The sequence below is a fragment of the Leuciscus leuciscus genome (assembly GCF_965113295.1).
Source record: "Leuciscus leuciscus genome assembly, chromosome: 1".
Taxonomy (NCBI): Eukaryota; Metazoa; Chordata; class Actinopteri; order Cypriniformes; family Leuciscidae; genus Leuciscus; species Leuciscus leuciscus.
The window spans coordinates 38,386,901-38,411,342 of record NC_138725.1 but is presented as its reverse complement, the minus strand read 5'-3'; the positions used below and the strand labels follow the sequence as shown (position 1 = coordinate 38,411,342).

General features: G+C 37.3%; 1 protein-coding gene and 2 long non-coding RNA genes across 3 annotated transcripts; 1 reads left to right on the top strand and 2 right to left on the bottom strand.

Moving 5' to 3' along the window:
- The first annotated feature begins 193 nt into the window (after positions 1-193).
- On the top strand, positions 194-23,114 carry LOC309506973 (uncharacterized protein). Its single transcript, XM_082181024.1, has 17 exons — positions 194-770; positions 873-1,217; positions 1,302-1,658; positions 2,921-3,025; positions 3,208-3,303; positions 3,449-3,541; positions 13,413-13,487; positions 14,051-14,164; positions 14,650-14,727; positions 15,070-15,150; positions 18,353-18,457; positions 18,673-18,750; positions 19,243-19,338; positions 19,559-19,657; positions 21,845-21,863; positions 21,969-22,020; positions 22,121-23,114. Exons 1-17 carry the CDS (start codon positions 722-724, stop codon positions 22,157-22,159), a joined length of 1,881 nt encoding a protein of 626 aa, XP_082037150.1. The 5' UTR covers positions 194-721; the 3' UTR covers positions 22,160-23,114.
- LOC309508027 lies at positions 3,551-8,195 on the bottom strand. The gene is made up of 2 exons (XR_014209353.1): positions 7,963-8,195; positions 3,551-7,925 (listed from the first exon to the last, which is right to left on the bottom strand). It is a non-coding gene; the product is annotated as an uncharacterized lncRNA (long non-coding RNA).
- Positions 9,188-13,398, bottom strand: LOC309508054. The gene is made up of 2 exons (XR_014209360.1): positions 13,280-13,398; positions 9,188-13,204 (listed from the first exon to the last, which is right to left on the bottom strand). It is a non-coding gene; the product is annotated as an uncharacterized lncRNA (long non-coding RNA).
- Positions 23,115-24,442: the final 1,328 nt, after the last annotated feature.

The window sequence follows — 24,442 nt, the reverse complement described above, 5'->3', positions numbered from 1 at the left end:
TTCAAACGGAGAAATGAAAAAAGGAATTTCAAAAAACCAAAATCGGACCGTCGTGTGAATTTGGTTTAGACGTCGTTTTTCGTTTTTGGATTCAGAAACCAAAAACGGGAGAACGGCTCTTTTTTTTTTCTTTTTTTTTTTTTTACCGTTTCTTTGTTTTTGGTTTGAAACGACAAACGAAAAAAAGGTGGTTTCTCGTTATTTTGTTTTGTGGTTCAAACTAAAAAACAAACTATCAAAACGTAGAAAGGGGCGTTTCAGCGCCGCCCACATGTGCGAACGAAATATCAAAGCCATAAACTGATTTGTAAACCACAAACGAAAATTGAGAAATCGAGCCGAAATCTAATTTTACGTTTATTAAACTAAACGAAATAACAAATAAACGATCCGTCTTTTCATTTCTCGTTATTCCATTAGTAAATGAAATGATCAGATGATAGGCCTACGCCTACACGGAAAGTTAAACACGCATTCATTCACACCGTTTCTTTTTGTGTGTGTAGTTGTTATTGTTCAAGTATATCAACAGAAACCGCTAAAGATCCAACCGAAAGTGACGCTTGTCCTTGGATTAGAATCTGACGCGCGCATAATTTAAGAAAGCGAAAGTAAGCTGAAAGCGAACGCGACCTCGAGTCGTGTGAAAGACTGCGGACAAAAACTCTTGGTCATGCTAAAATTATGATTTTATTATAGCTCTTTTTTATGTGTAAACTATATGTACATTATGTTTATTGTTATAGCAATACTCCTGGTATTCGCTGATGGTACGTAGCCTATGATCACTTTACGTTGATAAGCGAAAATAGCCTTTGAGTTTTTCTTTCTCGTTTATTAAAGCCATCAGTTTCTCTATTATTTCTCTATAGGCTTCACTGTGCACGGTCCACCTGATCCTCTGGTTGCTCCTCTGGGATCTTCAGTGGTTTTGCCTTGTTATGTTGATGAACCTTTACCAGTGAAGGATCTGGAGGTGGAATGGAGAAGAACAGACTCAGAGACTCTGGTTCATCTGTATCAAGATGGTGAGAGTCGAGCAGAGGTCCAGCAGCAGGATTATCATGATAGAGCTCATTTCTTTACTGATCAGATTCAACATGGAAACTTCTCCCTCCGTCTGGACAATCTGAGAGCTGAAGATGAGGGAAATTACACATGTAAAGTTTACAGTCAGCAGGATTCTAATGAGACTGTGGTTCAAATAAAAGATGTTGGTGAGTGAGAGACACTAAATTGTGGTGAAAATTTCAATCAAATGGCATTTTATGTATTTTATATTTAAACCATTATTCTTTCAGAGCGTCTGCTGGTATCAGGACCGAGTCGCTCCACATCTGCATATGTGGGTGAGGACGTCACTCTGAACTGCTCTGTAGACTCTCACATCAAACCTGAACACATTGAAGAAGTTTCATGGAAGAAAACCGTTGGAGATGAAGATATTCTGGTTCTGCTCTATGAAAACAATAAGGCTTTTCCAGATTCATCAAATGAGCAATACAGAGACAGAGTTGAGTTCTTCACTGATGAAATCCCCAAAGGAAACTTCTCTCTCAGACTGAAGAGTGTCAGAACTGAGGACAAAGGAGTTTACATGTGTGAAGTGTTTGCTGGAGTACTTTCAGCCAATACAACTGTGGTACTGGAGAGACTGGGTGAGTCGACAAAACATGGCAAATAAATAATGCAGTCTGTTAACACTAGCCGACCTTCTTCAAAGGCTATTGTAAACAAGATGGTATTTTAGCTATATTTACACTTGGAGCGAAAAGTATCTAACTTTTTGTACACTTGGTGTCACATTTAATTTAACAGCTGGGTAAATTAGCATGAGATCGCAATGCCATAAAAGCGTCACTGTAAAACCTAACAGTTATATTTACTAAATAAAATAGAGTTCTGCACTCAAATATTACCGAATGTTATGTGGACACAATGACTGAAACAGAACTCAAACTGAATGAGTTACAGAACATTTCTAGATCCCATGATAATTGGATTTTCTCTGTCTGCTGTAACCATGTGTTTATAAAACACTTCTGTTAAAGCACAAAAGTCAAGACAAAATAAAATCAGGTGTTTAAGGTTAAGTATTGATGATGACAATCATCATTTAGTGACCTGATTCACATCTCATTCAGAGTCTAATCTCTGATAAAATCGGCAACATCGTGATTCTACAGCATAAATGTTGTGACCATCAGATAATATGAAGGATTTTCCTAACAGTGTGTGCACAAAACATTTTCATCTATGGGATTACTAAGACTCACACAGACATCAAGAATCAGCATATGAATCTCAACAATGGTGCGCATTAAAGAAGGATTCATGCTGCACTGCATTCTGGGTACTAGCATAATACAAAACTTATCCGTGGCTCCCAGCATGCATTGTGGCATGAATCAATTTTGAATGGTCACCATTGTTGAGATTCATTTGCTGATTCTTGATGTCTGTGTGAGTCAGTTAATTGATACCATCGAATTTTTTTTATGTGATTGTCACAGCAATGGATCTTACAGGTGTAATGTACCTCCTCAAATGTTATGAGTTAGCTTAACTTATTGGATTTGATTTGACTTTGTGTGTGATATTGTGTGAGCTAGCAGTAACTGCAAGTGCTCTGAGTTCTTTTAAAGTTTGAAATTGCACTTTTTTTAGTATTTTTACTCAATATAGTGAAGTTTTATATAAAGTATTTGAATCCAGTGTAAAGTTTAATTGTGCATTAAGAAATATCCTTGTTTTAGTGCACTCGATTAAAATAAGTTTAGAGTACTCATAACTATTGTTTTTTATAAACTCAGTTGAATTGAGATAATCAGTGTCCGCAAATGAAATGAGTTAGCTTAACTTGTTGGGTTTTACAGTGAGTGCAGTTGTAAATGTTATGACGGATGTCTGTGTTTCACAGGTTTCTCTTCTTGGCACATAACTGTGTTGTTTTTCTGTTCTGTTGCTGGATTTGGAGCTGTACTTCTGCTCTGCTGTCTGATCTACTGCAGATCAAAAAACACAGGTGTGTTTGGAAGGAACACCTTTTTATTTCTTGTGATTAACTGTATTAATCTTAATTATTAATCTTAATTATTATTAATTATATTAATCTTGTATTAATAAAACTGTATTAATTAATAATCTTGGGATTAACTGTCACAGTGTTTCGCTCGTTTAACTGATTATTCTGCATCTTCTCTCCAGTCAACTGCAGAACAATCTGGAATCTTCAGCTTTCTCTGGTCTTTTTTCCAAATGTCTGTATGTTCTTCGCTTTCATCCTCTGGGGTCTCACTGAAGGTGAGTTTAGGAGTTTAAATATAGCAATTTTATTAGTATTTTTTGTAATTTTGTACAAAATAACAACTTTTTTTTTGTTATGGGACTTAAATTGTTTTATTTGATCGATATTGTTTAATACCCGTCAATGAATATTGTGTTCCAGGATTTCTCCATGAGACCGTCACTTGCTGTGCTCTGTATATTCTGAGGCCTGTTATGTTGATTTGGGCTTTGTCTTATTTAAAGTATCTCCAAGGTATGTTAGAATTTAAAGTTTTTTATCATTATTATTTTTGTTAAGGGGATCAGTAAATGCAAATTGATGGCAACAAAAAAAACATAGCATGACAATATTGTCATTGATTAATTTTATTGTGGTTAAATACTTAACATTTTCAAATTCAGAAGTATGAAATTATTTAAAACCACAAACTCAGCCTCATTTTTTTCCCCTTTAGATTATTTTCTAACTGTATTCTTGGCATATATTGAATGTGTAATTGAGTTTTAACTGTGTGCTAATTCGGATTGATTCGAACCCCTGCAGACAGTCGGTCAGAAAACTGTGTAATGACATCAAATGACTCCATTATCCGTTTAAATGAGTTTATGAGTTTATGATGATAATTCAGTTCGTACATGTGTGGTTCTGGAACAAAATACAGATATAAAAGTACATTAATTATACATTTACTTGAACATTTTACAAGTATGATAAAACAATTACCTTAACAGATATGAATTTAACAACAATTTAGATCCTTTACAGTTTTTCTCAATTGCTAAAACACTAAAACCCATTGGCTGAACAAAGTTCTCAGTTGCCTGAACTCCTTTAGCTAATTGTGCAGTCTGTTGTCAATACCTTAAACCATTTCACATGGTAAAACACAATTTGCAGATCTCACTTAGACTTTTCAGCAAAACTCTGAACACATTCTCATTCTCCAAACACATTCTGCACTCTAATGCACATGTCATCCATACTGGTAAACAGAAGTGGCAACAATCAAATACAAATAAGCCGCTTTCCGACCAAGTAGTTACAAGAACTTAGTTATAGGAACTGTCCACTTCTAAACAGTTCTATGAACTACTCTCCCCAAACTCGGTTTTGCTGTTTGCGTTCGCACTGGCCAAGTTGCCATAGGAACTGGTAGGAGGGGTAAGGGAATGACGCAAGCACGGCGACTTTTATTTTGACGGAGCGACGGACCTTAATTTTGACTAGGGATGTCAATTTTAACAAATTCCCATGATCGATCGTCATTTAAATTAGCGATCAATTAATCGATTAATCGTTAGCCGTAACACTGCATTATGAGTCTGCTGCAGTGGGGTCCGTGTACTTTTTGAATATGGAATAACGAGAAATGGAATAACGAGAAATGAAAACCAGCTCGTTTATTCGTTTTTTAGTTTAGTTTAAAAAACGAAAAATTAGATTTTGGCCCGATTTTTCATTTTTCGTTTATGGTTTACAAATCGGTTTATGGGTTCGATGTTTCATTTGCACACGTGGGCGGCGCTGAAACGCCCCTTTCATCTGATTGGTCAAACCGCTCCGCCTTCAGTAAGCTACAAGCTTTTCTTTCTGTCAGGCAGAATAAGAGTCAGTACGAGTGCGGCACTGACAAATGCACTTTAATAAAATAATGTCTGAAACCATCACTGACTGTTAACTACACACAATATTTGAAACAGAAATATGTTGCTGGTCACGTAATTCGTGCTGCTGTGACTTGCAAGCGACCCCAATAATGTGAGCCACAGTATATGACAGAATATATTAGCATATTTCCCATTGATAAATACAGTGCAAATAGTTCCATCTCTTTGGATAAAAGTGAAGTGGAAATAAAAATCAATAATAGGATGAACTGTTCCATGATAATATGTCCGTAACATTTACTGACTGTGGAGACATTGGCGCTCCTGTTTGTAGGCTTATATTACAAGTGAAAGTTATTGACCTTTTATTAATTTATTTTTATATGCTGTATATTTATTGCTATGTTGTAACTATTGTCTTTTTTTTCTTCTTTTTTTTTGTACTATGGACCTTCCATTTTGAGTCCTGAATAAAGTCATTATTATTATTATTATTATTATTATTACCACTCTAGTCTTTTATTTACATCAAAAGGCAGGTAGGCGTGTGTGACATAGCCCATGTAGGCTATAAATAATTTTTAAAATTTAATAGAAATAAAGTTTATATTTTTGAATATAAGCATGTGTAGCCTACTCAGTTCACATGAAAAGAAAGAGACAGAAAAGAGAGAAGCCAGAATCAGTGAACGTAAATTAAATACTGACAAAATTACCAGGTTTGGGATTAATTGTTATTATTATTATGAGAAATTGACTTCGCCTAGAACTTTGATGCTTCACCAAACTCAGCTCAGACCCTCAGACTGGTCTGACTTGCTTATATCTTTTCTAACTGGTCAGACTTACTTTCCCAAAAAATCCATCGACTTGCGTTATCTGTGCAATGAAGGCCCTAATACTTAATGCTGTCCACTAGAGGGAGCGACAGGATAATAAGTGTTTTCTACTCTCTTTCCCTGTTTGCATCAGTTTAAATGACAAATAAATGCATGAATTTCATTCATAAATAGTGAACATCCGTGTATCCACTCTCTAGTTTATTTTAAGATATTGTTATTCACACTGGTTTTTGCATTTAATGTTTGTCCATCCAGAACTTTTATTTGTCATGAGCTCTGTAGCCTACTAGAAAAAAATATGATTCAACAACACAAACTCTGTTTTTACTCGGCAAATTTGTTTTTCTTTTAAGTAAGCTATAGCCTACAAGTTATCCTGCTTTTTGCCATGGCTTTCCATAGCCTATACTGCCCAGAATAAGCAATATTTTCTCCACACAAGATGTTTAAAAACCCTGCATTTAGTTTTTTGTGAAGACGAGCGCATATCTTACAAAGGTTCCAGTTCTGTTTAGGCCATTGTAATGCTTCACAAAGGAAGTCCATTTGTGCGGTCGTTGGCGTTAAACGAAAAGGACATTCTGAATATGAGCCTACTATAAAATTAGCTGGCTTAAAAATGCGGATTGATCATTGCAGAGTTATTCCAGACGCCTCCCGGTGCTATTCGTATTGGAATTGTGTAATCACAGATTATGAACAGATGTTTTACACAACAAGGATATATTCCCATTGAGTTGTTGTTGGGTTCATGTTTAATGGGAACTTTAGACATAATGATTTTTTATACTGTAGCCTACAAACTGTATAATCCCCTAATTCTAATGTAACAGTTATGGGTAGGTCATCTACGGACATCTAATGTTACGGACATATTATCATGATACAGGTCATACTATTATTGATTTTTATTTCCACTTCCCTTTTATCCAAAGAGACGGAACTAGTTGCACTGTATTTATCAGTGGGAAATACATCATGCTAAAATAATATGTCATATACTGTGGCTCACATTAATGGCGTCGCTTGCAAGTCACAGCAGCACGAATTACGTGACCAGCAACATATTTCTGCTTCAGATATTGTGTGTAGTTAACAGTCAGTGATGGTTTCAGACATTATTTTATTAAAGTGCATTTGTCAGTGCCGCACTCGTAGTGACTCTTATTCTGCCTGACAGAAAGAAAAGCTTGTAGCTTACTGAAGGCGGAGCGGTTTGACCAATCAGATGAAAGGGGCGTTTCAGCGCCGCCCACGTGTGCAAATGAAATATCGAGCCCATAAACCGATTTGTAAATCACTAACGAAAAATGAAAAATCGGGCCAAAATCTCATTTTTCGTTTTTTAAACTAAAATAAAAAACGAGTAAACGAGCTGGTTTTCATTTCTCGTTATTCCATTCCAAACAGGAAATGAAATGATCAAAAAGTACACGGACTTTTTTGCCCGTTGCTTGAACACTATAGACCCATGCTTAGACTAAAGTAACACAACTTGAAGCTTTTGTTACCATACCTTAAACAAAAACGCTGCTTTGCACTCTAGTTGCAATTCTGCAACACACTTACTCCTTTATGCAACACACTTGGTCCTGCATACTACTCTCTATTTCATACATAAGATACTTCGTTCAAAAATGAAATCTCAGGGTGCCATTTGGAAAACACATGTATCCAAAATACAAAACACATCGGGTAATTGCAACCACTCAAATACACACCTGAAGGCACTTACTCGAAGAGGCCATGCACGGACCCCTATTTCTGATGATATAAGAGCAACTTTGGTGGACCATGTCATCAACCATGGCCTGACTATGACGGAAGCTGGGCAGAGAGTCCACCCACATCTAAGCCGATTCACAGTGGCATCTGTAATAAGAACATTCCGACTAGAAAACAGGTTTGTCTTCACCTCTCTACCTTCTACTCTACTCAGATGGTATTTACAGCACTGTACTGCAGTATATCACATTACCACATCACGTGTACAGGGTATTGCGGGGTGCTAATGCTCCTTTTGCAGCCAAAGTGGTAGTTTTTGTGAAACATACCATGCATGATTACTTAGTATATTGAGATGTTTCAGTACAGTGGATGATACAGTATATACAGTAAAGTACTGTAAGAAAAAGAAGCAAACCGATGACAATTTGTGGTTGTATTTCTCTAGAATGACTAGAAGACCTTCTGGGGGGAGGACGCCAACGCCTGTTCACACAACAGCAGGAACTTGCCGTTGTGGACCTAGTGAGGGCAGACAATGCCATCCGTCTCCACCAGCTACGACAGAAAATTCTTGCAGACAGGCAAGTGTTCAACAACATAAACCATGTGAGCATCACCACCATCAGACGCATCTTGGGAAAACACAACATCACCATGAAGGCAGCTCTACAGGGTCCCATTTGAGAGGAACAGTGTCAGGGTCAAAGGACTTCGAGCTGAATATATACGGGTAAGTGTAACTGTCCTTTACATTTACAATACAGTATTGGTGAAATCCAGTAGCAGCTGAATATGTACCATATCAGTACCACATGGATCCATTCGGAGAGCTACACAGGTACCTGTGTGATGGGGTGAGGGTTCTGTATGTGTAGCACTGTAGTACAGTAATATGTTTTTTTGTTTTTTTTGTTACAGAGAATCTTGGCCATGGATGGAGCTGCACAGCCTCATGAATTCATTTTCATTGATGAAGCTGGATTCGACCTGAGCAAAACAAGACGACGGGGTCGTAATGTAATTGGCCAAAGGGCAATTGTGCACGTCCCGGGGCAGCGCAGGGGAAATATCACATTGTGTGCCACCATAAGCCTTCGAGGGCTTCTGCATCATCATGCAAAACTAGGTCCATACAATAGCCAATATATACTCACATTTCTAGATGCTCTCCATAATATAGTTGTACAGAACAGACCAGATCAGCCCAGGTTTGTAGTGGTATGGGATAATGTCAGTTTCCATCGGGCTGCTCTGGTCCAGGCCTGGTTCACCAACCACAATCAATTTGAAGTGGTATACTTGCCCCCTTACTCACCATTTTTAAACCCTATAGAGCAATTATTTTCGGCTTGGAGACGGCGTGTATATGACTGCCAACCACATGCCCGTATGCCTCTTCTGCAGGCAATGGAACAGGCCTGCGGCGACATTCAGGTGACAGCAATCCATGGATGGTTTCGACATGCAATGGGATATTTTCCCCATTGCCTAGCGGGAGAAGACATTGCTTGCGATGTCGATGAGGTCCTGTGGCCAGACCCCAACAGACGGCGGGATCCATGAGCCCAGGTATGCACAATTGCCATGATTTTCTGTGTTTACAGTATGTTGTTTTTTCTATTATTATTTTTTGTTGTTGTTGCTTTATCTGAATTCATGTTACTGCAATGTACAGTGTGTACAATATTGAGTAGGCCTATTTGCTTTTTTGGTTGTTTGAAAATATGCCTTCTGAATAAACAGTGAAAATCAAAGACTGCAGTGTTTTATATAAAGTAGACTAGTGTGTTCCCCCTGATCTGAAAGTGTATGCATATGATGCAAGTATGTGTCATTTTGTCATCAGAGTTACATTTTGATAAAGGAATGTTAGGTTCTGATAGCAGAGTTTAGGTTTTGATAGTAGAGTTTCAATTTGACACCGATGTGAATGGTATATTTCCCAGCGTTGCGTCATGTTTACTTGTGTGTAGAGTTTTGTCACAATGAGCAAAGTTTTGCAAAATGTGTTCAAGCAACGGGCAAAAACTGTATTAACCGCGCAATGCTGATTGAGCTGCGCGCTGAATGAATAACTTACCGTTAAACTGGAGCACTTTGCTAGCGCGTTATTTAACTCAAAGAAACGCACCCTATATGAGATTAATCAGATATATACAAAATAAACATAATATTACAAATGATATCTGCACAAAATGAAGCGAATGCACAAGTGAACTTGAACTAAGTTACGTGCCATTCAGAATGACTCATGTTGTGGACGCGCTATTTCTGGAGCAACGCGACTATGGCAACTAAACCCAAATAATTCACAATATTTTATTACAATATTGTTCTCTTTATAATGTTATGTAATATGACAGTCCAATAGTCATTATTAGTCGTGCATTGCCCTTTGAGCTGCGCGCGCTGAAACTGAAGAGGATCACCGTAAGGTTTACTATATTAATTCTTTACCAAATGCATCCTATATGAGATAAATCAGATATAGACAGGCCTACACAACATTACAACTTACATTTGCATAAAAGAAAAGGCTGTGAATGCACACGCAAACTTATAGTCATGATGAAGGTGTAAAATGGTCCCAAACATAACTCCGGTCTGCTCGCTATACATGTTTTGCGGTTGAGCAGCACGCACGCGCATGAACCTGCTTAATCGATGATCGATACGTTTTATAGATTAAATGTATAATCGACAATTAATCGATCGTCGATTAATCGTTAACATCCCTAATTTTGACGGCGCTGAGAACGCCAGAGCAAACAATGCTTGCATTCTGTGTTCATTAGTTAGCGATCTGTCTAACAGTACTGTTTAACATGTTATTAGATAGAATTGTTATAGAAAGTAGACAGTATATGAAAAAAAAGTTATTTGCCTATGCCGTGTGGTTGATGTCCAGTGTTGCTAGCTGAGCAGAAATACATAATCATGTTTGACTTGGTCCCCTCCAAGTTGCGTTGGATTTTCTCTTCAGCATAAAGGTTTAGAGGCCCATCTATCACTGTTTTCCATGTTTGTATCTAGTTTCTGGAGTAAATATATAGGCTATAATCTGTGTGTTTACATATAGCTGTTTTAAAAATGGCAGGTGCTGGTGTTTTGCATTTGTTCGGTCATCAGCGTACACTAACGTCACGGGTAGTTCCTATAGTGCTGGTTTAGACCCTACTCTGAAGTAGGAGCTAAATTCGTTCCTCCAAATGGAGTTCCTAGAACTAAAGTCGTTCCTAGTCGGCGTGTTCGCACCGCAGGAACATACAGGTATGGCTACTTTAGCCAATAGTTCTAGGAACTGTGAAAAGGTTCCTCCGGTCGGAAAGCGGCTATTGAGAACACACGTCATTGATTGAACACAACCACTCAAAATGTATTTAACCTGTTTCAAATGATGCCCAGAGACAAGAAGAAGCACACTGATCACGTTTACTCCTTTGATTTTTGTCCCTTTTAGTATTGTATACTAGTACAGTGCATTGTAGGCTGTATACTGTACAATGAACAAATTGTATGGCCCTGAACATTGTGCTTTCCATTTGTTAACAGTACTGACTGCTCAATAGATTTTGACTGGTTGCAGATTCATATCAACAAAGAACAAGAATTACAGTATCACAGAGACAAAGGACAAGTTTGTGAGATGCAGGGTACAGTACTGTAAAAATAGGGGTAAAAGGAGGAGGAAGTAAAAAAAAATGGCAAAGAACAGAGTAATTTCTGATCAATTTTGAGCTACTATGATAGAACATGTTTTCGTTCATCAAAAGACAATGACGGAAAAATATGAAATTTGTTTTGAGATTAAAAATGTACTTCTCCCCGAGAACTATATGTTTTTTTTTTACTTTTCTTTTTATCAAGTGCAGTCATACAGTATGTCACAAATGAACTTTTTGATACAGTAAGGTGTCACGGGTAAGTCTACAAACAGAATAGCAGTCTATAGATATCTTTCGAGAACTATGTTTTGAACAATGCGTTTTCTATTTTTTGGTGTATTGTTTACTGACTGCTTGATAGTGTATTTCATTTTGATCACTTTGTTTAGGATTTGAGAGCAGTGTTTGATCTTGAACACAGGTAAAACTGTTTTGAGGCGAAAGTTTCATTTTGCAAGAGGAGTCAGAGGTTTTGTAAATAGTGCTTGAAGATGAGGTTTTGTGTTTAATGTTTTCAGAAAATGGAGCATGGTTTCAGAAATTGTGTTTTAGCAATTGAGAAAAACTGTAATACAGGTTCTAGGCAAATAAATAGAACAGCCTTTCTATGTTTGCCCACAAGACGGCGCCGTTAGCGCATTGATAAAAACATTTAATCTATAATAAACTAGTGCTCTTTAATCGTGAAATAACACTCAACCTTGGTATATTACTCTTATAAATTACAGTAACTATAATGAACATTAAAGAAAGAAAAACCAAGACTGCAGAATTAGATAATGCAGGGAATACACATTCATATGGCGCAATGGCGCTGGATGCATCTGGATCGCGGCATGAAACAATCTACTAATTAAAGAGCAAGAACTGACAAAATACACTTTGTATTCCTGCACACTGTATTACATCAGTTATCTCAAGATGCTGCCAACAAAACGAGAGATGAATTGGATTTTTCTCGCAACATCTCGCGTTCACTGCATTCTGCTCAGGGAACCTGCTTTTGCTTCCTTGGCACGTGATCTTTGTTGACGTTGCAGGATGTGATTGGTCGATTATCCAAAAGCCTTTTGAACAGAATGTGTCAAGAAATTTGTAGTGTTTGGAGAAAAAATACACTTTGTCCTACCCAACCTGTAACACTGTGTAACTGTTCCTTAAAGCAAGGGAGATTGAAAAAACTAACTACAATGTAGCCTACTGGCACACACAAAAGATTTACTGACAAATAAACCAATATAGCAATAATATATATATATATATATATATATATATATATATATATATATATATAAAAATATATATATATATATATATATATAAAAATATATATATATATATATATATATATAAATATATATATATATATATATATATATATATATATATATATATATAAATATATATATATAAATCAAAGAAAATACATTGTAGAACAAAAACTCATTCCCCCTCAAATGATATTAATAACCAGCCAACCCTCTATAAACCCAAATACAATCCCAACTTTGTCACAAAGAACAGTTCAAAATAAAGCAAAAAGTAAATTACACAAATAACCCCAAAATCATATTACATAAAGTGTAACAAACTCAAATATCCTCCAAACCAAAAAGGTATTCCACTGCAAATAAATAGTTCATGTGTTTTAAAGCATCAATATAGCATAGAGAGTACAAACGTTGGCTGGCATGAGGCTGGGAAGTGATATACAAACAAAGAAAAAAATCAAATAAAAACATCCAGCTAGCCAGTACGATTCACAACATCCATAAACTCATTGCGCTGGAGGCATCCGATCAAAATAGGAACGAGCGTGACCAACGCCCTACAAATCCACGATGTCTGCATCTAAAAACAATTAGCTGATTTAGTAAAACAAGGCTTCATAAATATTAAATAAAACAATGAATATTTATTTAGCCTTCCTGCTCACCAGACCGTGTCCATGCACAAACCAACATGGAAGTGTTACCGGACAGCACGACATTTGTGTCTGCATTTAAAACATCTAATTCAGTGAAAAAGGCTTTGTAAGTATAAAACCAAACAATCAATATTCACTTGGCCTTCCTGCTCACCAAGACTGCATCTGTGCACCGACACACAAGGGAATGCTACTTAACAGAACACTTCCAAGTTCCAGACAAAAGATTGGGCCTCCCTTCTGGTGCCTGCTTAAAAACCCTATACCTACCTGGCCACCTCTTCTCCGGATTATGATATGTAATAATATTATATCATGACCTGATTTGATGTGTTCAACTCTTTCTGTCTACAGGCAACATTAAAACATGGATCAGGTTTTTCAGAATAACACATGAATTGACTGTTTTCACAGTCGTTGTTTATTCAGGTGAGTAAATCCTAATGTTTCACATCAGAGGTCATGCTCATTATTCTTACATTAAAAGTGCTTTATGAAATATTACCTGTTTTGCTTTAACTTCATTAGACTTGGCCAGAATTCGGCCATTAAATCTCACCCCTCCCTCTCTTTTCTAAAATCCCGTCGTCCAAACCTAAAACTCAAAATGATTAAAAGACAGACAGTGTCTAGTATCCCAGGATTACTTTTGCTGTTTACAAAGACACGTGTGATTTCTCAGAATATCTATTACAGTGAAATCTGTCAGATATTATAAACATTTAAATGTGGAATGTTTGAAATATTGTTCCTTACAAAATAATACACTTACACCTTTTTTATAGGTAATAATTTACTGCATGTACTGTAGCCCTTTCTAAAATATCATGATGTACATGAGGTGAACTTCACTTTCACTTGGTACAGATTAAGTCAGTATGGCCTAAGTTTGACAAACACTGTTCAGTTCACCACATCTTTAGATATGTTCTGTTCTTGCTCAGGACATCATTTATCTTGTGTGACATTTTAATTAGTATCTATTCCTCTAGTTCTTTTTACATATGGCTGGAGAAAGAGTGCACATGATACAAGCATTGGACCTCGTGTAGTTTCTGGACTGTGCTTTGGAGTTGTTGTGCTGTCGTGTCTCGCCCTGAGTTTAGGTAAGAGTTCCTGCGTGATTTGATTCCTTACTTTGTTTAAGCGACAGGCTAAGTATATAAGCACAGATTTATTAGGTTAATACGTTTATTACCAATGGTTTTGTTCATATACATATATTTTTTATTCTACAGTTACCAATAATGAAAATCAAATACATGTGACCAGAATTATACTGGACAAATAGTTTCTATCACATCATACAGTGCTCTGTAACTTAGACAGTGATACGAGCTGAGTGTCATCTCAAGGTTTTTCCACTGGAGCGGCTCCTGTCAGTGTTTGACCAAAACATTCAGTTGTAAAAGCATTCAAAGCTGTTGTAGGTTAAGATTTGTCAGATGAACTGTGATGAGACTTTCAGGTGTCATGAGAATAGAAAAAGCACTTGACATTTGACTGAGCCAAACATTAACAGTACAGGCAGAGTAGTTGGAATCCTATAATTCATCCTTCCATTCATGCATACGTTTCTCTCTCTGTTTAGATTTTTTTGGGGGGAATTTTCCCTTGTCTGCGTCTCAATTGTGCCAGTTGATGGTCTCATTTGGACTTCCCTCTCCAGGTAACACCTGCATACTGATTCCTTCATAATTCATTACAATGATATGCAACATGTGGTTTTAAATTCCATCTGTTTAATTCCACCTGTTTTTCTGTGTAAAAATCCAGTTGATTATAATTCAGACAATTTCAGCTCGACATAGAACAGCTTGTAGAAGAACATGCTGACATTAATGTGAAAAAACTGAATGAAGTCATTAAGAGGTGCAGAAGAAAACTCTTATTTCAGTGATTTAACATTTATGTTTAAGATCTTCTGAGCAATCTTATGTATTTTAGCTATATATTAGTGACTATTGTTTTTTTTTAATGGGAAAATAATAGACGTATTCTCTTATTTTAGGATTTGTCTTTATGGCATTTGTTCCAGTACTACTGTTGCTCTTCACTGTAGTTTTGCCTTGTCTCCAAGCAAAATTCAAATGTAAGTACATGCTGAAACACACTCTTATCATTGTTGTATTTGTATAGATGTGGATACTGTTATTATATTCCTGTATTTGTGATTTTGATACTGTATGAATAGATTATTTTTGAAGATACTGTATGAATAGAAATGCACTGCTTATATAAAAATATATGCTTAATTTATTTGCTAAATCATGATTTAAAGTCAACATGAAATAGGAGTTGCTATTGACACTACTGTATTGTGACATATTTTATCTAAAAAATAAAATAATTGAGGGTCTTGATTTTATCCATTGGTTGTTGATATTGTGAAAAATGAGTGGAGACGCATCTAATAGTGAGTGGCTTAACTGAATGATTGGCCTTGCATACGGCATACACAGCAAAATCCCCAGTGTTAAATCAACACTCTACAGTGTTGAAGTTAATGAGATAATTAAGTGATTAATTAAGTGATAATTGGCCATTAGTGGTGACACCTGATGTTAATAAGCAGAATCATTGACAGAAAGAGAAAAAACAATAAGAGAAAAAAGAGAAACACAAGAACTACAACTGACTTCGAGTCATTACACATTGTTGCACTTATTATTACCAGTTTGACTTTATTTCTGTCATACATCGACAAAAGTTCTTGAGATTCAACAGAAGTTTAGACGGTAATGTTTTATGGAATTTTTCTTTTCAAGTCACCATTATGGTGGTCAGTGTTTGCTTTAGTTGGGCTCTTGACCCTTTTCATTTTGTTAATTTTAGTCTTTCTCTGACTGTTCAAACATTGTGTTTATAAAGCACATTTGTTACTGCAAGAGAAAACATGACCTGCTCACAATATGTTTTGAGGCTAATGACATTATCATCATGTAATGACCTGATTCACTGATGTCATTCAGTCTAAATCTTTGACTATATGGTTGATGTCACAGTTTAGTATTGGTGATTGTAGCTCTGAGATTCTACAGTTTGAGATCCAACAGCAATATGAAACATTTTGAAAATAGATTGAGCACAGAAGTAGTTTTTGTGTTTAAACATACAGAAATCAAGAATCAGTATATGAATCTCAACAATGGTGACAATAAACAAACTAGTGACAAACTGATCAACTCTGAACATCACAAAAAAAGCTACTAAAGTCAGAACAAAACAATAGCAAAATAAAAGCAAACAGAAAAAAACTATGAAAATTACAGGACAATTCAGATGCATAATTTATTCATGCTGCAATGCATGATGTGAGCCATTGAGGCGTTCTGATTGGTGGCTCCCATCATGCACTGCAACATTAAGCATTTGTTTGATTATCACCATTGTTGAGATTCATATATAGATTCTTGATGTCTGTGTGTGATTTTACAACCTTCAGATTTCTAAAACATTGCTGGAAGTAGCTACTGTAGTGAAAAAAAAATAATAAAGCATTTGGATAATCAGTTTATAATGCTGGGTGAGATCAGTGAATAATTTCATCATCGAAACATAACCAGGGCTGCATTTCCAAAAGCATTTTAACTTAGACCAACTGCAACAAATGGTCTATATGATCAAATTACATTAGGCTTGCGATGCTTTCAGGAAACACAGTCAAAGTCATAGGCTACGTTCACACTGCAGGCTGAAACGACCCAATTCCGATTTTTTTGCCCCTATGCGACCTGTATCTGATGATCTTTTCATGACAGTCTGAACGACACAGATCCGATCTTTTCAAATGCGACCCAGGCCACTTGGGTATGTGGTCCCAAATCCGATCTTTTGAAATGCGACTTCAGTCTGAACGGCCAGGTCGCATGTATCCGACCCGCACGTCATTGATACGCGGAAAACGTCATAATTCTGCGTTGAAGTAGTCGTCGGTTTGAAAACGGACTGCATATTCGTCGAGGTGAGGTAAATCTGCCGAACGTCGACCTCGACGAGCCCGTTAATAATAATAATAAAAAAAAAGCCCACGGCCATTATATATACGTTATGTTAACTTATTTGTGCTGAATCTGATATTAGATAGGTCAGCGGCTGCTGTCTGGCTCTTGTGTAACGGTCGCTGCGCGCGCTCGTGTGTGTGTGTGTGTGTGTGAGAGAATCACAGTTAAAGTTTAGCTACTTGCCTACTTCCGCAAACAACAAGTGACGTCGTTGACCGTTGAGTACTCTTCTGCGCATGCGGGTCACTTCTGGGTCATTTCACGTTCACACAGGAGATCACAAAAGGTCGCATTTAATTGGAAATGTGAACGGCCTTGAATTTTTTCAAAAAATCGGAATTGAGCATTAAGCCCTGCAGTGTGAACGTAGCCATAGTTTCTCTTGCCACAACACATATGCTTAATAAACAGAGTTGGAGCAGCCAGAGAAATACTAATGTTAAAAAGGAAAGGGTCAAGAGCCCAACTAAAGCAAACACTGGTCACCATAATGGTGACATGAAACGAATTATTCCATAAAACATTACCATCTGACCGTGTGTAGATGTATGACAGAAATAAAGTCAAACTGGTAAAATAATAAGTGCAATAATGGTTCAAAGTCAGTAGTTCTTGTGTTTCTCTTTTCTGTTCTTGTTTCTCTTTCCTTCAGTGATTCTGCTTGTTATCATCAGGTGTCACCACTAATGGCCAATCATCACTTAATTAATCACTTAATTATCTCATTAACTTCAACTCTGCTTCAGTGTTAATTTTAACACCCTGTAGTGTGGACACATATGTACACTGAGGAGTGTTAATTTAACACTGGGGATTTTGCTGTGTAGACGTCAAGTGAATCCTGTCATGAGAAGATGAAGTTATTGTAATGCTTAGTTCCACAGAAGATGAAGACGATCATACAATAACATAAATAAGATAATTCTAAGCGTGCTAACACAAACAACACCGGACAACTGAAGAGTGAACAAGGAGGAACTTACATACATGGTGACGATGACAAAATAACGAACAGCTGTGATGATGATTAGTGTTAGTGTCCATGGTAACTGATGAGTGGCGGCAAATGAGAAGGAACACGTGACGAATGAAAACTAGCAGAACACAACGGTGACAGTTATGACATTTTTATTAAGATTACAAGGTAAAAAAACAAAACAAAGAAACACACAGATGGATTGTTAATTCATACAGAACAAAAATATGATTTCTGATTCTTCTCAGATTTGTATCAGATTTATGTGACCTGTAAAAGTTTATGAATTCAGAAGATCATGTTTTCATTCACAGGTCTCCACCGAAGATGGATAACATCATTCTGGATGATAACAATACCACTCCTAGATATCTTCATTGTGATTTATATTCATCTAACCATATTGGAAAGGGAGAAAGGTATGCTACTTTATTTTATTTTGAGTCATTTTCAATTTTCATCTAGAAAAATAAACACTTTCTAATATTTGTAAGTAGATTTGCTGTGGTAAGTCACAAATTTGTCTGCTTTTATGCAAGGACAAATATTTTTTTGTAAGGTTTACATTTATAATACACTAAAATAATTGTTTTGTAGAGATGTGCTGATCAGAAGTGCTTTATTAAATCTACAGAGTATTTGGGATGGACCTGCGTCATTGTATTTATTGAAGTTCTGAAGATGATTGCTTTCTATGAAAACCGTGTGACAGGTATTACACATCACTGACATACAGTGTCCTTTATTACCCCACACTGATTATAAAACAACATAAAACTACGGTGCTAAGAAGTAGAAATTACATTACTGTGATGTATCTTATATATGCAAATTAATGCAATAAAAATGTATATGTAAAATGTATAAATCATTATTCATATTATTATAAGAAAAAATTTATAAGTTAAATAAAGCAGATATACCCTTTAGACTATGTATATATATATAAACTTTATTGTATTTATGCTCTATAATATTGCATTGACAAGAGATCAGTTTAATTAATGCAACTATTTGATTGTTTGATGTTTTGTGTGTGTGTGTGTGTGTGTGTGTGTGTGTGTGTGTGTGTGTGTGTGTGTGTGTGTGTGTGTGTGTGTGTGTGTGTGTGTGTGTGTGTGTGTGTGTGTGTGTGTGTGTGTGTGTGTGTGTGTGTGTGTGTGTGTGTGTGTGTGTGTGTGTGTGTGTGTGTGTGTGTTTATAGTGCCTCTCTGTAATGAAATCATGTACATGTTCGGAGCAGTTGGTCTTGTTTTGTTGAACTCTGTTACACTGACAGCAGAACTGATCCTGAAAGCACGTAAGTATATATCTAAATTATTATATCACATTATAGAAATCTTTTATCATCACAGTTTTATCTAATTACACACACACACACACACAAAAACATGCTGAAAATGAACCGAACACAGTAGGGGGTTACATTATACTACTAAAATGTGCTTTACCGTTTTGCTTTCAAATGTCCCGTGTATCTTCCTTTCTCTTCAAAGTTATTCTATTATTTTAATTCTTAGGAAACGGTGAGCGTGTCTTGAAGGATCTGAGAGTCATTGTCTTCCCCTCTGAATGTGTTTTTGCCTTGTATTGGCTCATTTTACTTCTGCATGCTTACTGTAAGTATCTTTTTATTTATCTTTTTAAATTATTATTAGGGGTTCAAGCGCGTAGCACTGAAACCCAATTGTAAATGCTAAAATTTCCAAGGATCAGCATTCTCCCCTAAAAGTGATCAGGCTGACCAAACCGTAAGTCATAGAGACTTGAAACTTTGAGGGCTGGTAGTTCTCACAGCGTCTACAACGTCACCAAGGCTCGTCCCGATCGGCCTGATGGTGGCGCTACAGTGATAAAAGGTAGCCTATACGTAATGGCTCATAACTCCAAACTATTCGTCGCAGAATTATGCATATAGCATAAACACAAAACACAATAATTATGCATATAGCGCGGGAACTGAAGATCGAATTTGTATTCTGTGGCGAGCAGGACGAGGTCGAGGGCCGTGGGAGAACGGCACGAGGCCGGTGGCGTGATTGCAAATGAGTGACACCTGCGCGACGCACCGGTCTCGCATCTCTCACGGAGGAGCGGAAGCATAAAGGAGGAGCGACGACAGTGAAGAGCGAGAGAGGACAGGCCTGATTTTTAGTTCATGTTTTGTTTCTGTTTGTGTTGCCAGCAGTCGTCCGTGAGGGGCTGCTGGCTTTTACTTTCATTTTTGTATTTGTGTATTTATTTATTAAATATGTTGAATGTTCGCCGGTTCCCGCCTCCTTCTTCCCATAACATCTGTCTGAACCCCGTTACATTGGTGCCGAAACCCGGGAAGAAGGAGGGACACGCTGTCGGAGAGCCCTCGCTGCTGGGAGGAATCGCGGTGCTGAGGAGGTCGGGCAGCACGAGGGAGCGTCGGTCGCCGATTGCTGCCCGAGGCGATGGTGCTGGATCGAAAGAAGATCAGGTGGGACGGAGAGCTCGCTGCCGTCCTCCTGGGTCGAGGAGGGATGGCTGCCATCCGCGAGGGAGCGGAGGAGTCGCTCCCGTTCGCCGTGGGCCGGAGCCTGTTGCCGTCGGCCATGATGGGGGCGGAGCAGGGGACGGGAGGCTCGCTGCCGGCTGCCCTCGACAGGAGGAGCCATCGCCGTCCGCCAGGAGGCGGAGGAGCGTCGAGCCGTCCCCCAACGGATGTCCAGTACCATCGCATGGCACCGCGAGTGAGTCTCTCAGCTGGTTGAGGGCCGAGTGGCAGTGTGTCCGGGAACCGGATCAAAGATTTTTTTTTTTTTTTTTTTTTTTTCTCTCTCCCCTCTCTCGTCTCTGTCGCTCCTCATGCTTCCGTCTCCTGTACTCTCGCCTCGTCTGTCCATACCCCCAGGTACCGCAGCCGCCGTGATCGGTCCTCCCGGGGAGGGGGGGGGGGGGGAGTAGGCGCAGCCTCGGTGGTACCCCCCGGCCTGCGAGGGGCGATGGGGGTATGTGGCGAGCAGGACGAGGTCGAGGGCCGTGGGAGAACGGCACGAGGCCGGTGGCGTGATTGCAAATGAGTGACACCTGCGCGACGCACCGGTCTCGCATCTCTCACGGAGGAGCGGAAGCATAAAGGAGGAGCGACGACAGTGAAGAGCGAGAGAGGACAGGCCTGATTTTTAGTTCATGTTTTGTTTCTGTTTGTGTTGCCAGCAGTCGTCCGTGAGGGGCTGCTGGCTTTTACTTTCATTTTTGTATTTGTGTATTTATTTATTAAATATGTTGAATGTTCGCCGGTTCCCGCCTCCTTCTTCCCATAACATCTGTCTGAACCCCGTTACATATTCATTTTGCAAAGACATATTTATGTGGCCAAGTGTAAATGGAACCGTTTTAACAAATCGGATAGCTTTCCAGTCAGTGTGAATGTGCAGTCAAGTGGTGTAAATAGGCCTTTAGTGTGAGTTAAGAATTATTATTATTTATGTAAAGAAATATTTTCCTCTATAAAGAACCTTTAATACAATGGAAAGATTCCATGGATGTTAAAGTTTCTTCACTGAAACATCAATAACAGTAAATAACCTGTATTTTTGAGTGTAGCCTAATATGACAGTGAATGGGGCTGATGGGTCACTGGTTTATTTTACAATGTCTATAATGCTGTTTTGTAACAGATGCAAACAGTTATTGAAAGGTTCAATGCTGGTAAAATGAGACAAATATTAACCTACTCCTTACAGAGGCTGATTTACTTTCTTTGATTCTGATTTTTCCCTTAATTATTAACATAAACATCTCTCTCTCTCTCTAATATCTCCTGTCACATATAGGGAAAGTTGTTACAACTGAGTAAGTTCAGATTTTAATTCTTACCGCTCTCATGTATGTATGCATATAGTTCATTTAACCGTGTATATATCATTGTTTAATATGTAATTCTGTATTCTAATACAGATCTACAGAGAATCAAAGGGACACACATCAAAGACACAGCAGTCAACTCAGGGTAATACAATAATTATGTGTGATATAAACTGATCTGCAGTTTAAGCTTTGACATCTTCACATAGAATACAGAGTGTAATTGAATCTTGTTTTGATCACAGAACACACCAGCAGAGACTCATGAAGTGGAGAATCTGTGAGCGCCTGATTCTGCTGTTTCACAGACACAGTGATCGAGACACGGACTCTTCCACATTTCTCCTGTACTCTGACGCTCTCTCCGTCTGTAAAAGAGGAGTTCCTCTGGAGTAAAAACCAACTAAATTAGACTGAAGACTTGCAAATTGCTTGGAAAATTTTATATTGGTTGTTGAATCATTTCAAAAGTTAATCATGGCAGTATTAGCTTCTTATAAACAAAGTTTTTTTTTTCATAAACAGTCAGATTTTGGTACAGTGCTTTTGTAAATGTGTTTTCTAAAAAATGTGAATATTCATCTTTGAGTATTTAGTTAAATATGAGGGAGTTGAAGATGTTTTGTAAATGTTTATGTGGCTATTGCATCAGTATTATGCACAGGCTGTTTTCACTTTTAATGACTCAAAGATATCATTTTTCAACTCAAAATGGATCTGCTTATTTTGTGTTTGTCTTTTTATTTTGATAATGTCTCAGGGTATTGTATGTAGTCATACATTGAAGGTACAGAATTGGCAGTGCCAAATATATTTATGTAATGTTTACAAATCAGTTTGTAAAAACAAATCCTTTTGTAAAGTGTCTGAATTTAGTGTGTGTGTGTGTGTGTGCGTGCAGTCAGATAATAATAAATGTTCAGAGAATGCTTTCTATTGTCTTCAAGCTCATCAAATAAAAAAAAATAAAAAAATTAAAAAAACGTTCTGCTTGAAAAGTGTTGTTGTCCAGTTATTCTGGTCGATTTCATAAGAACCACTAGTTTTTCAATAGACTGTTTCTATTATTTTGCTGGTTACTGCTCATACAGAAGATTGTCTTTTAGTTTCATTGCATTGATCTGTTGTCATCTAACAATAATATGCAATGCAGATTTATTAACCTCAATAAAACCTTAATAGACCAACATCACCTCTGCTCTCTGTGGTGAAACTGGTTCAAATAAAAGTTGTTGGAAATTCTGACAAAGTCCTAAAGTTTATTATTTCTTCACATGCTGATTAGTATTTTCCTGTGTTTACAGTGGTAATGTAATCAGGTATCTAAATCCACAATTATTTATTGTAAAGGTGATAATGTATAAAAACTCTTTGTCCCAAAATGTAAAATGATCCCTAGTAAAAATAAATTTAAAAAAATCCTTAATTTGCTGCTGTTTTGTATATGAAATAAGCCATAATCGTCTGCCACAATAATTGACTGAATTAAAAAAATATATTTACATAACTAATTCAATCAGTTCTCGAGTCAACAGTGCATTGAACCGATGGCAGAAGTTCCCGAAGCAGAACTACACAACTCTTAAACTGAGAAAAGCTGTCGTGCCGAAACCGGTGACACAAGGTCGATGTTCACTAAATGTTGAACATGCACATTTTAAGACAAGCTGTCAAATCAGACATCAGACCAAAAAGTTTGCAGGTTATGCAGAAATTCACAATGTAGGAATTATGCTTTTAACGTGTAAAAGTGCATTAAAAGTTAAACAATAGGCTGCAAAGGCATTGAAAAAAGGAAAGAAATAGACATTGCATGAAATTTTGGAAATAAGGCAAGTTTAATTATATTTCCCCACAAAGTCGGATCGTAAATCCCGGTTTGATAAGACTGTGGGACACGAGCAGGACAGAGCCTCTTGTCTGGTATCTTTGTTTTCTCCAGATGTTAATGACACTGGTTGTAAAAGGTCAGAAAAGAGAGAATTTAATCTTCCGCATGAACAAGACAAGCTATATTTGATCAAGTTTACCTATGAGGTTAATAATGCTTTGTTGTCTTGGAAGGTAAAATAGTATCTGATGTAGTGTTTTTCTCCTTTGCCAAAGTAAAAGATGTGAATAGGGAAAAGTGAACAAGAGGTTTATAATCCATCATAAATGATGATTTATGATTCCATGTCCAGAGGAATAACTCATGGAATAGGCTATTGTTAAATTCGTAAAACATAATACAAAACCGAAATATGGCTTAATTCTACTTTATGGGGTCGTTGCCGACCTTTCTCATTCGGCACAGATCCAAACGTTTCCATGGTCGCGATGTAACATTTGGTTCAAAATAGAACGAGCGCTAAAGTAACATTTTAGACCATGTGTTTGGTCAACAGAGACACCATCACTTTTCGTAATTAATATTCATAAGACAAGACAGTTGGATTGTCAACACACTATCTTGACCAAAAAATAAATAATCTCTTCCTCTCTAAGGAAATAACATAACGTTTATTTCCATCAAGATGTGCATTTTTGGTCAAGATCTTGTATTGTCAATGCAAGAGTCCAGCACT